Here is a 12,672-nt window from a genome sequence, read left to right on the forward strand (position 1 = left end):
TCATTAAGGAAAGGATTAAGAGTCAGAAGTTTGCACGTTTTCCCAAAGGCAATTAATCAAAATTTGCATTTCACAGGAAACCTTAAGAATGGAGTCTAAACCTTCGAGGATTCCAAGAAGAATTTCTCTTCAACCCCCCAGCTCATTAAGTGCTAGGATGATGTCTGGAAGCAGAGGAAGTAGTTTAAATGATACCTATCACTCAAGGGACTCCTCGTTTAGACTGGATTCTGAATACCAGGTAACATCTTAGTTTGAAATATGTGTGCACATTCTCATTTTTAAAATCCTTGGGATTTTTAAAAACTTTAGGGGAAGATAAATCCCTAACAGTATTTTACATGAATTTGGGGGTTTTATTTTTACAGTTGGTATGAGTTTTCATTGATTCATAATCTAGATGAAGTAACATAAATTACTCTTATGTAGCTAATTCTCCTTAGGACCAGTAGGTTTGTTGCACTTTAGGTTTGCTGCTGTTTTGTTTTTTTGTTTGTTTTGTCCATGCCTGCAGCATGCAGAAGTTCCTGGGCCAGGGATCAAACTGATGCCACAGCAGTGGCCTGGGACACAGCAGTGACAACACTGGATCCTTAACTTACTAGACCACCAGGGATCTCTGAGCACTTTGGTTTTTGAAGTAGTTTATTAGTGTTATAACACTATGGTTGGAGTATAAAATAATAAAAATCTCAGAAGGCATGGTTTGTAGGTTTAATGCAGTATATCTTGCTCATGTTTGAATTTAAGTTTATTGCATTATTGGCTGAATACCTAATTAAATTACCTGTGATTCTCAAAAGTCTGACTTTTAGGTAACTGAATTTAAGAGAATCCTTTAGTGAAAATGACTAAGTCTTAAGTATTTATGTAATTTATATATTATGTAGTATGTTATATGACAGAATCATTTAAAGAATATTTCTGCATAGTAATAATAACCATTTTATAAAATATTCAGAGAAAGATGCAAAATAATTTCTCTCAGATGCCCAAATCTGCTACCTACCTGTTGACTTTATATGTACTGTTTACTTGGATTTTTTTTTTTTTAATTAAAAAAAATTTTTTTTTTCTCCTTTGGCTGCGCTTGTGGCATATGGAAGTTCTTAGACCAGGGATCAAATCTGAGCTGGAGCCGTATCTTGTGCCACAGCTGTAGCAATTCCAGATCCTTACCTGCTGCAGCACAGTGAGAACTACTACTTGGACTCAGTTTAAATGTTGTTTGATGATTCTTTTTTTTTCCCCTTCAAACTATCTTGCTAGGCAAGAGTATGCTAGCTAGAAGTACAGAATCATATTTTTGCATTCTTTAAAAATGTTGTGGGTTAAATGATTGTGACTTATTAAGAACACAGAGCTAGGGGAGTTTCCATCGTGGCTCAGTGGTAATGAACCCAACTTTAGTATCCATGAGGGCACCGGTTCGATCCATGTCCTTGCTCAGTGGGTTAAGGATCCGGGGTTGTTTTGAGCTGTAGCTTAGGTCACAGACACAGCTCGGATCTGGCGTTGCTGTAGCTGTGGTTGAGGTTGGCAGCTGTAGCTCCGATTTGACCCCTAGCCTGGGAACTTCAGTATGCTGCAGGTACTGGCCTAGAAAAAGCAAAAAAAAAAAAAAGAACACAGCTGGAGGGTTTCTTCCCCTATTTTGTCTTGATAAAATTTTGTCTACTGATCTTTGTTTACTTTTTCATGTAACTTAGTGAGGAACACAGACTCTGAAACCAGACTGAAAGTGTTGACTATACCTAGAAAGTGTATTGACAGTCACTTTTAAAATATGACTATTTTTAGACTTTTTCATCTAGCTTGTTCTTAATGTCATAGATTATTCCAGAAGTCTCATTTTTCAATGTGAAAGTTAAGTACAAGCATAAAAAAATTTGCTACTTTAATGACTTCTAATCTTTTTTTTTTTAAAGTGGGTTATGAGAGCAATTCCAATCTCTACTATTCCTAGCCCGTTTTGCTGTTTAAATTTTGATTTAGAAACTAAAATTCCTATATTCTTGAGCAGAGTACTTTTCTGTGTCCTCTTCTGTGAAATGGTAATAATGGTAATTTCCTCATATAATTACTGTTAACATTTTTTTATTTTTATTTTTTATTTTTTGCTTTTTAGAGCTGCATTCGAGGCATGTGGAAGTTCCCAGGCTAGGGATCTAATCAGAACTGTAACTGTCGGCCTACACCACAGCCACAGTAACTCAGGATCCTTAACCCATTGGGCGAGGCTGGGGTTCGAACCCGTGTCCTCATGGATCCCAGTTAGGAATGTTAACCGCTGAGACAAGAAGGGAACTTACACTATTAAAATTAATTGAAAAAAATAATACATGAAAAGCACTTAGAACAACAGTACTTGGAACCTAGTAAGAGTTCAGATGTTACCAGTTGTAATTATGGTGATTGTTATTGCTACTGTTATCATTTCCTTGCTTTGCATTAGTTTAAACAATATCCTTAGGGTATAGTATGTTATCAGAATATATAAATTACGTATCACACATTTAGTTTTATTTAATATTCTTAAGATTGCTTAGTAGAATGTGTATTTAATGAATAAAGGAGTCCTTTGATTATCAAAGGGAACTTTTTTTGTTAATTGCTAATGTTTTCTCACTTAAAACTGTCTGCAACAAACAGTCCCCTTCTTTATTATGCATAGTGAACCTGAAGCTTCAGAAAGGAGGGTCAGGACATGACATACTACATCAGTCTCGTTTGTATTACGAATTAGATGATAGGAAAACACCTTATTTATGTGGTTCTTGACATTTTGCAGAACATTTTTTTATTTTTAATTTTATATGGGACAGAAAGTAAGGATCTGAAATCTGGAAAGATAAGTGCTTTCTCCCAAGTACACGATTAGTGTGTACTTGAGCTTAAGAATCTAAGACTTCTAGATAGCATTGTTTCTTTGGTAAATGTAGGTTCTAAGTTCCGAACAGTTGGTTTTCTGTGAATATCTTTTGGTTTTTGGCCATTTGTAATCTGGGCTGCCTCTGTTAATTAGTCTTGTTTATATTTCTGTTACTCCATCTTCCAGTTTTTGTTACAGTTTGAATGGTGGAAAACCATGATCCATCTTATCTCTCTGGTAACAGTATGTAGAATTTTAGATATTTTGGGGAAGAAAATTTATTTTCTATAATTCTCATTGTTAAAGGTAAAAAATTGGAGTTTTCTGTGAATATGTAATTGTTTTGTTATTTTTTTCTAATTTAAGATTTTGAAGTTTTTATTTATTTATTTATGGCCATGAATATGGCACATGGAAGTTCCTAAACCAGGGATCAAACCCACGCCACAGCAGAAACCAGAGCCATCAGCAGTGACAATGTCAGATTCTTAACTCCTGTTTTTGTTACTTTTATATATTTTTCTGTACTTAATTTAAGCATCCCCTAATCCTACTTTTTGCTTTGTGGAGAGATTGATTACTTTTAATAGGAAATAATAGTCTTTTTATGGAGGTTCCAGGTACTTTTTAAAATTATTTATATCATTTTCTAACATATATCAGCTCTTACAGAGCTCAGTACCATTAAATATTTTGTTAGGATGTATTCTCAAGAATTAAGAACCAGTGATCATTAACTTTGTTTTGTTTTGTCTCTATCTGCTACAAAGGTAGCTTCCAAGGAAATACATACATACATATCAGACAAGAAAATGAAAATAGTTTTAAATGGAATCAGGAAAACTACAGGTAAAATACTGAGAAGGTCAGGGTTGGTTGTAACATTAATAGGCATTTGTAAGCCCCACAGTATTCTAAAGTTATACTTGGGCTCTTGTTTGGGGTGTCACGGAGATCACAGGGAAACAACCAAGTCTATAAGGAGTTTTGTTAATAAGGAAAAGGAAGCAGTGTTTGGCAGTTTGATCTGAAAGGGAACAGTGAATTATGTAGAAGACAGTATCTTCAATGAATATTCATACTGTAAGTATATACCTAGTTTAGTGAAACTGTAAAGCTCAGTGAAAACACTTGTGTAAAGGGACAACAAAGGATGATCTGAATTTTAACATTTTTGTAGTCTGTTTTGTTCCAAATATTAATCTTAAGAAATTTTGAGGGATAAATGGATTCTAAGTCATTCCCTTTTTTGTAAATAAAAGGTTTCTTACCTGGATATCTCTTAAAGTTAGGCATGGATGAATCCATACATTCTTGAGGTGTGCAAATGTCTTTTTTATGAAAATTAGGAAGACTGGTCATTCTGAATAGAAAGTAGGATGTAAGACCTCTGCATTAGCATTGAGTTGGATACTCTTCAGCACATGAATATTTAAAATAAAGAAGAGGTCAGAGTTTTATGTTTTGCTTATGGCTAAGGCAATTTTGATCTGGAAAATTTTGAAAGCAGGAACTATCAGTCATCACAGTCAAGGCATTGATTCATGGAAATGAGCCGAGAAAGAGCATTTTATTCTGGACTCACTTCCATTACTGTGCATTATATGATTTCTCATGATTAGCATTGGTTGCATTGGCAGCAATTGTTAAGATTACTTAAAAAAAATAACAGCTAGCTTTATTGAGTTATAAATCAGATAGGCTATGACTTGCCTAGTTAAAGTGTACAAGTGAGTGGTTTTTATTAGTATATTTACAAAATTTGTAAACATCACCATAGGCAACTCTAGAATATCTCCAGAGAATATTCCACATCCATTAGGTATCACTTCACTAATCTCTCCTCTTCCCCTCAGCATTAAGTAACCACTAATCTACTTTTCTGTCTTTATAAATTTCTCTTTTGGATTTCATGTACATGAGTAGAAACATTCTATGTTGTCTTTTGTGACTAGCTTCTCTCACATTACTTCTCTCATAATGTTTTTTTTTTTTTTTAAGATTCATGCTCATGATAATTGTGTGTATGTGTACGATGTGTTTTCTACCTTTTTGGCTAATATGAATAATGTTGCTATAAGCATTCATGTACAAGTCTCTTTGTACAACTATCTAGTCTCTTTCAACTATCTTGGGTATATACCTTACAGTAGAATTAACTGAATCATATGATAACTCTGTGTTCAGTTATTGAGGAACTGCTAGATTGTTTTCCAAACTGGCTGGGCTATTTTATATTCCCACAACAGTTATGTATGAAGTTTCTGTTTCTTTTCATCCTTTCCTGTACTTAATCTTACATTTTGATTCTAGCCGTCCTGTCATGGGTGCGAAGTAGTATCATGTATTTTTTTTTTTTTTTTTTGGCTACACCTGTGGCACGCAGAAGTTCCCAGGCCAGGGAATGAACCCCTGCCACAGCTGTAACCAGAGCCACAGCAGTGACAACACCGAATCCTTAATCTGCTGATCCACAAGGGCATTCCAGTTATCATATAGTTTCAATTTGGATTTCCTTGACTCATGATGCCGAGCATCTTTTTGTGTGCTAACTGGCTATTTTTATTTATTTATCTTTTTTACAGCCTTACCTGCTGTATATGGGAGTTCCTGGGCCAGGGGTCAGATCCAAGCTGCTGCTGGGGCTTACACCACAGCCATGGCAATACTAGATCCATGCTGTATCTGTGACCTATGCTGTAGCTTACGGCAGCATTGGATCCTTAACCCACTGAGCAAGGCCAGGGATCGTCAGGTTCTTAACCCACTAAGCCACAAAGAGAACTCTATTAATTGGCTATTTTTATGTCTTTGGAAAAATGCTTATTTAGATCTTTTGCTCATTTTTAAATTGGGTTATTTGTTGTTTTATTATTGAATTGTAAGAGTTAAATTTCAGCTTCCACTTTTTGTTGCTGATATATAGGAAAGCAGTTAATTTTTGTGTTTTAACCTTGTATCCTGCAGCCTTAATATAATTGTTAGTTCTAGGACATTCAGTCCTTTCAGATTTGGTCAGTTACTTAGGCTTTTCTACATAGAAAACCATGTGGTCTACAACTAATGTCTTCCTTCCCAGTCTGTATGCCTTTTGTATTTTCTTGCCTTATTGTATTAGCTTGAAGAGTGGCGAAATGAAAATAACAATGATCAGAATGTAAATAAATGTAACAGAGACTAAAAGACAGTAAAAAGATAAACAGAGCTAGCTTTTTGAAAAGGTAATTAAAATAGACATATCTTGGGAGTTCCCTTCGTGGCTCAGCAGTTAACGATCCCATCTAGTATCCATGAGGATGCAGGTTCGTTCCCTGGCCTTGCTCAGTGGGTTAAGGATCCGGCGTTGCTGTGGACTGTGGTATAGGGCAAAGATGTGGCTCAGATCTGATGCTGCTGTGGCTGAGGCTTAGGCCGGCGACTGTAGCTCCAATTTGACCCCTAGCCTGGGAACCTCCGTATGTTGTGGGTGCGGCCCTAAAAAGACACACACAAAAAAATCTTTAGCTAGACTCATGAAGGAAAAAAATGACTTAAGTAAAATAAAAAAATGAAAGCGGAGACTTTACAATGATACCACCAAAAGAAAAAGGATCATAAGTGACTGCTTTGAACAATTATACATCAAAAGATTGGACAATGTATAAGAAGTGGATAAACTCCTAGAAATTCGAAACCTACCAAGACTAACTCAATGAAGAAATAGAAAATCTGAACAGACCAATAATGAGTAAGGAGATTTTTTAAAATTTTTATCTGTGTGTGTGTGTGGGGGGGGGGTTCTGGCATGTGGATGTTCCCTGGGCCAGGGATCAGACCCTCGCCACAGCAGTGTAAAAACACTGGATCCTTTAACCAATGACCACCAGAGAACTCCAAAGGAGATTTAATCAATAATCAAAAATCTCCCAACAATAAAAGTCCAGGATCAGATCACTTCACCTGTGAATTCTACCAAACATTTATAGAAGAATTAATATCAGTCTTTTCTCAAAATTTTCAAAAGTAGAGAGGGGATAACACTCATTTTATGAAGCCAGCATTACTCTGATACCAACACTAGACACTATAAGAAAAGAAAATTAAGGCTAATATCTCTCATGCACATAAATGCAAAAATTCTCAACAAAATACTAGCACACTGAATTTAGCAATGTACATTAGAGGCATTATATACCATGGTCAAGTGAGATTTTATTCCTGGGATACAAGAAGGATGGGTCAACATCCATACATTTATCAGTGTGATACACCACATTAACAAAGTGAAGGATAAAAAATCACATGATCATCTCAATAAATGCATAAAAAGCATTGGCCATTTATGATGAAAACTCAGCGAAATGGATATCAAGAAAATGTACCTCAAGGTAATAAAACCATGTATGACAAGTCCATAGCTAACTGGTACTAAGTGGTGAAATGTGAAAAACTTTTGCTCTAAGATAAGGAGCAAGGTGAGTCAAGGGTGCCCACTCTCTCAACTTTTATTGAATATAGTATTAGAAGTCCTAGCCCCAGTAATCAGAAAAAGAAATTAAAGGAATCCGGAGTTCCCATTGTGGCTCATTGGGAAAGAATCTGACTAGCATCCATGAGGTTCAATCCTGGCCTCACTCAGTTGGTTAAGGATCTGTTGTTGCCGTGAGCTGTGGTGTAGTTCACAGATGCAGCTCGGATCTGGTGTGGCTGTTGCCCGTGGCGTAGGCTGATGGCTATAGCTCTGATTCGACTCCTATCCTGGAAACTGCCATGTGCCACTGGTGTGGCCCTAAAAAAAAAAAGAAAAAGAGAAAGAAATTAAAGGAATCCAAATTGGAAAAGCAGTAAAACTGTCAGTATTTACAGATGATATAGTTACTGTATATAGAAAAACCTAACAATTCTGTCAAAAAACTGTCAACTAATAAATCAGTAAAATTGCAAGTTACAAGGTCAATACATAAAAATTTGTTGTGTTTCTATACACTAATGCTGACTATCAGAGAAACTAAGAAAAAAATCCAATGAACAGTTACATCAAAAAGAGAAAAATACGTAGGGATAATTTTTTTTTAATTTTTTTTTTTCTTTTGTCTTTCTAGGACTGCACCCAAGGTACATAAAGGTTCCCAGGCTAGGGGTTCGTTCGGAGCTATAGCTGCTGGCCATAGCCACAGCAATGTGGGATCTGTCTGCGACCTACACCACAGCTCAGGGCAACACCTGATCCTTAACCCACTGAATGAGGCCAGGGATTGGACCTGCATCCTCATGGATGCTAGTCAGGTTCATGAACCACTGAGCCACGACGGGAACTCCCCTATCTAGGAATATATTTAACCAAGAAAGTGGAAGACCTCTACGCTGAAACCTATAACACATTAATGAAAGAAATTGAAGAAGACACAAATAAATGCTGTGGGTTGGAGGAATTAATATTCTTAAGATATTCCTACTTCCCAAAGCAGTGTACAGAATGGGTGATGGTGGTCAAAAAATACAGACTTCCAATTATAAGTCGTGAGAATGTGTACAGAATGGTGACTATCGTTAATACTGCTATGTTGTATATTTGAAAGTTGCTCAGTAGAACAAGTTTCCTTTTTTCATGAGGAAAAAAATTGTAACTGTGAGGTGAGGAATGTTAGCTGAAATTATTGTGTTCATTTCAATAAATATATAATTATGTTGTACACTTGAAACTAGTGTTGTACATCAGTTTTATGTCAATTTTTTTAAAATGGAGCAGTGAGAAGGGACATCCTTGCCTTGTACCTGATCTCAGTATGAAAACTTTTGCATCTCTCCATAAATATAATGTTAACTGTACATTTTTTTCATTCTTTATCAAGTTGAGGAAGTTACTCTCTAGTTTGCTGAGAGTTTTTAATCATAAAGGGATATTGATTTTATGCTTTGTTGGATTCAGTTTGCTAATATTTTGTTCAGGAATTTTGTGTCTATATTGAGATAATGGTCTATAGATTTCTTGTGGTTTTAGTTTTGGTTTTAGGGTGGTTGTTGGCCTCATAGAGTTAGGAAGTATTTTCTCAACTGCTTTCATCTAAAAGAGATTGTGGAGAATTAGCATAACTTCTTAAATGTTTGGTAGACTTCACCAGTGAACTCATGTGTGCCTGATGTTTTCTGTTTTGAAAGCTTATGATTGATTCAATTTGTGAATTATAAGAGTTTTTATATATTCTAAATATAAGTTCCTAATTAGATATATGACTTGCAGATATTTTCTCTCTTTTTGCTTTTTAGGGCCGTACCTGTGGCATATGGAGGTTCCTAGGCTAGGGGTCCAATCCGAGCTACAACTGCCGGCCTACACCACAGTTACAGCAACATGGGATCCAAGCTGCGTCTGCGACCTATACCACAGCTCACGGCAATGTCAGATCCTTAACCTGCTGAGCAAGGCCAGAGATCAAACCCACAACCTCATGGTTCCTAGTTGGATTCATCTCTGCTGCGCCACTACGGGAACTCCTCTTTAAGGTTCTTTTTTGCTATACTGTTTTAAGGGCATTTGCATTGGGAATTTTTTATGATTTTTATGGTTTCCATTACAGTTGATTTGCAGTGTTCTGTGAATTTCTACTGTACAGCAAAGTGACCCAGTTATATATATATATATATATATATATATATATATACACACACATGTATATATATTCTTTTTTCTTATATTATCCTCCATCATGTTCCATCATAAGTAACTGGGTATAGTTCCCTGTGCTATACAGCAGAATCTCATTGCTTATCCAGGAATATTTTTTAATCTTTTTTAGAAGTAATTATTTTCTGAATGTAGATACTGACTCATTCAGTACTAATGATTAAAGAGTATTGATTTCTTTGATTATCCTAGTAAACCTCTGAAGGAAGAGAAACCTAAATATTATGAGGATAAAAATAAATCAGTAAATAAAATGAAAATTGAATGCCTGCCAGTTATAGAATGCTTATAAAATTCCCTTCCTTCCATCTGTAGTTTTCAAACTGTTTCACATGATTGCTCAGGTATACAGTATAGCATTCAGCCACATATACCATATAATTCATATGATAATCGCTAATCATGGCCTTTTGAGTTGAAAATAACTCATAAAAACATGTTTACTCTAGGAGCTTTACTTATTCTTGGTAAAGACTGGAAATTTAGTGAAAATGAAGGAGAACTCTTAAAAAGGAAGAAAAAAAGTTTTTCCTCTATTCCCTAGAAATTATGTTAGTGATAAGTGTCTTCAAGCAGTTCAGAGATTATATGCCAAATGCATCCTTCTTGGTCTGTTACTGTGTGTGTACGTGTGTACATTGTGAGTGACTTGGTGTTATTTCATTTTGTTGTATGTGTATTTGTATGTTAAAAGAGAAAACCTTAAGCTAGGAGTTTCTAAAATAGATAGTTTTAGCTGTTACTTGCTTCACTGATGAAGAAATCCCATATATTGAAATTTTTTTTTAAAATACCATTTATAGTGTTTTATGATGGTATTCCTGAGAATGGGCATAAGATCTAGGATATGTAAAGTTTCTACTCTTCAGTGTTTCCTAGCCTAGTTTTTATACACAGCTATATAGAAGACATTATTTAAATCATATTGATTATCTAGCAAAGGAAATTACAGTATAAAGTAAAGAGGCAAGTGGGTAGAAGGGAACAAAGATGGGAAAATCTACATGATAGAAAAATTTGTGCTTGTGAAGTCCTTGGGAATTTATTAGAGTATTATAGGTTAAATTTAAATATTTAAAATATTTAAAAATTGTAAGCATTTTTTTTGTTGTTCCTTTAAATTTTTTTTTTTTAACCTTGTAGTCTACATCAGCATCAGCATCTGCATCGCCGTTTCAGTCTACATGGTATAGTGAGTCTGAGATAACTCAGGGAGCACGCTCAAGATCGCAAAACCAGCAACGGGATCATGATTCAAAAAGACCTAAACTTTCATGTACAAACTGTACATCTACCTCAGCTGGGAGAAGTGTTGGACATGGTTTAAATGCAGTATCAGGTAAGAATTAAATTTTTATACATATAAATCACTGTATATACATTTGGGACAAAAACCCTATTCCCAAGATGTAGTATATTAAGCAAATAGATTGCACATAAGATAGTGGGTCAGAAATACAGTGGAGTTTCTATAATCTTACCTTCAGTTAGTGCTGGAACTGAAAACTGAAAGTAACTCTTCATCTTGAATTTTTGTTCTAAATTTGATACAGATGTCTTACACAAACAGGATGTTAGCAGATTTTAATTGATTAGAATAGCTGATATGTATGATAATAAAATTAGTGACATGTTTTCTGTTGGTTATTATAGGAGGTAAAATTTTAAATTGTTACTTAGAAAGCCAGATGTACTGATTCATGTTAAAAACATTTCCTAAGCATAACTTCTTGTAAATAATAAATGTTGTGCTATATGACACTTATTTTTAGAAAAGGTAGAAATCCTTTAAACAAAATCTAGTTGCTGGTATTCCGGTGGGAGTTCAGTGTAAGGAATTAGAAAGCTGTGATTCTAGCTCTCTGGAACCACTTTGGTGTTTTGATGACTTAGGCACAAAGCTCCATGCTGAGTATCTTACTCACAGACCCACATTTGTTGCACAAATTGAAAAGATCTTTTGTTAAGAGGTACTGCTTCACTTATACGTCTCTTCAAATGAAATACTAGCTAATGCCTGAAATTGTTTTAAGGTAAGATAGGACTTGTGATGACACAGTTGGAGATGAAATTCTTGAAATGCATATGTACTACCACTTGAATTAGTGTAAGCGATTCCTTTCTATTTTGATAGGCAGGACCGCCATGGGAAAGACACTGCCCATCTGAAGGATATTAAGAGTAGTGTAATGGGTAAGAGCAGACTGACCTTAACTCTGTAGACCAATACCACTCTGTAGAGATATTTTTGTTCTCTTCTGCTCTGTGAAGGCTTAGCATTAACCCTGGACCATTTCCCTTAATGAAGAGGAATTATTAAGGCTATTAGGACTAGGAGAGGAAGAACCAAAATTTCAAGGTAAATAGTGAGGGGGGGGAGTTTTGAGACTTAATTTTTAATTTCTTTTTAAATGAATTCATATATAATGAAATTTAGATTATAATTGCAAAGTACATTAATTTTTAGCATAAGAATGAACCAGTATGGCAGCAGTGATGTAATAGCTCTGACAAAATAGTTTTGTAACCTACAATGTAACATTTTTCATTTCAAGATGGCTTTGATTTTGATTTTGGCTATTCTCCAACATCACTTTCATTGATTTTTTTTTATGAAATTCTGCATCTTTGGCAAGCTTTACTTTTTTGCTCTGTAATCATTTTACATCATGTTTATATTGTGTGGTCAAATGTTCTAGAGTAATATTAGCATCCTAGATGGGGGTAGATAATAACATTAGAAAAGAATGAGTAGGAGATAATTTTATAAGTAATTAGTTCATTAGTGAATAATTTTATGTTTTGCCGAATTTTGCTTTCGATTGTAACTTTATAACTGATATAACTAGGAATTTCTATAATAAACCATATTATCTTTCTATATAATACTAAAGATTTGTTGTCATCTGAAACCTTGAAAGCTTTTTTCTAAATTAAAACTTGAATTATTTTAAGATTCTTCTTGGAGGCATAGTCAAGTTCCCAGATCTTCATCAGTGGTACTTGGATCATTTGGAACTGACTTAATGAGAGAGAGGAGAGCAGATTCCTCTGTTAGTAACCTTACGGATTATAGTCACCGAAGTGGCGATTTCACAACTTCATCATGTATGTATAAACTATGTTGTTACTCATA

At 35.0% G+C, this 12,672-nt stretch overlaps 2 protein-coding genes across 44 annotated transcripts in view; both read left to right on the forward strand.

The window, feature by feature from the left end:
* DAPL1 (death associated protein like 1) overlaps positions 1-12,672 on the forward strand; it is a 933,549-nt gene that overhangs the window by 868,718 nt on the left and 52,159 nt on the right. The gene's annotated exons all lie outside the window — the stretch shown is intronic.
* Positions 1-12,672, forward strand: part of MARCHF7 (membrane associated ring-CH-type finger 7) — a 50,245-nt gene that overhangs the window by 14,935 nt on the left and 22,638 nt on the right. For 13 of the 43 annotated variants that reach the window (XR_014830466.1, XR_014830467.1, XR_299495.4 and 10 more), the window contains 3 exons: positions 77-241; positions 10,680-10,875; positions 12,492-12,644. Coding sequence is in view for 18 of the 43 variants with exons in the window: in XM_021074773.2 (XP_020930432.1) it covers positions 89-241; positions 10,680-10,875; positions 12,492-12,644 (502 nt within the window). In the remaining 25 variants the exon portion in view is untranslated. Of the gene's footprint in view, positions 1-76; positions 242-10,679; positions 10,876-11,670; positions 11,896-12,491; positions 12,645-12,672 lie in introns of all 43 variants that reach the window. The other 30 variants (XR_014830472.1, XR_014830471.1, XR_014830474.1 and 27 more) reach the window with 5 other exon arrangements.

The sequence above is a fragment of the Sus scrofa genome, chromosome 15 (genome assembly GCF_054392235.1).
Source record: "Sus scrofa isolate SSC_HxYL_T2T_F1_AM1 chromosome 15, Sscrofa_HxYL_maternal_Yorkshire_Landrace_v2.0, whole genome shotgun sequence".
In the NCBI taxonomy this organism is placed as follows: domain Eukaryota; kingdom Metazoa; phylum Chordata; class Mammalia; order Artiodactyla; family Suidae; genus Sus; species Sus scrofa.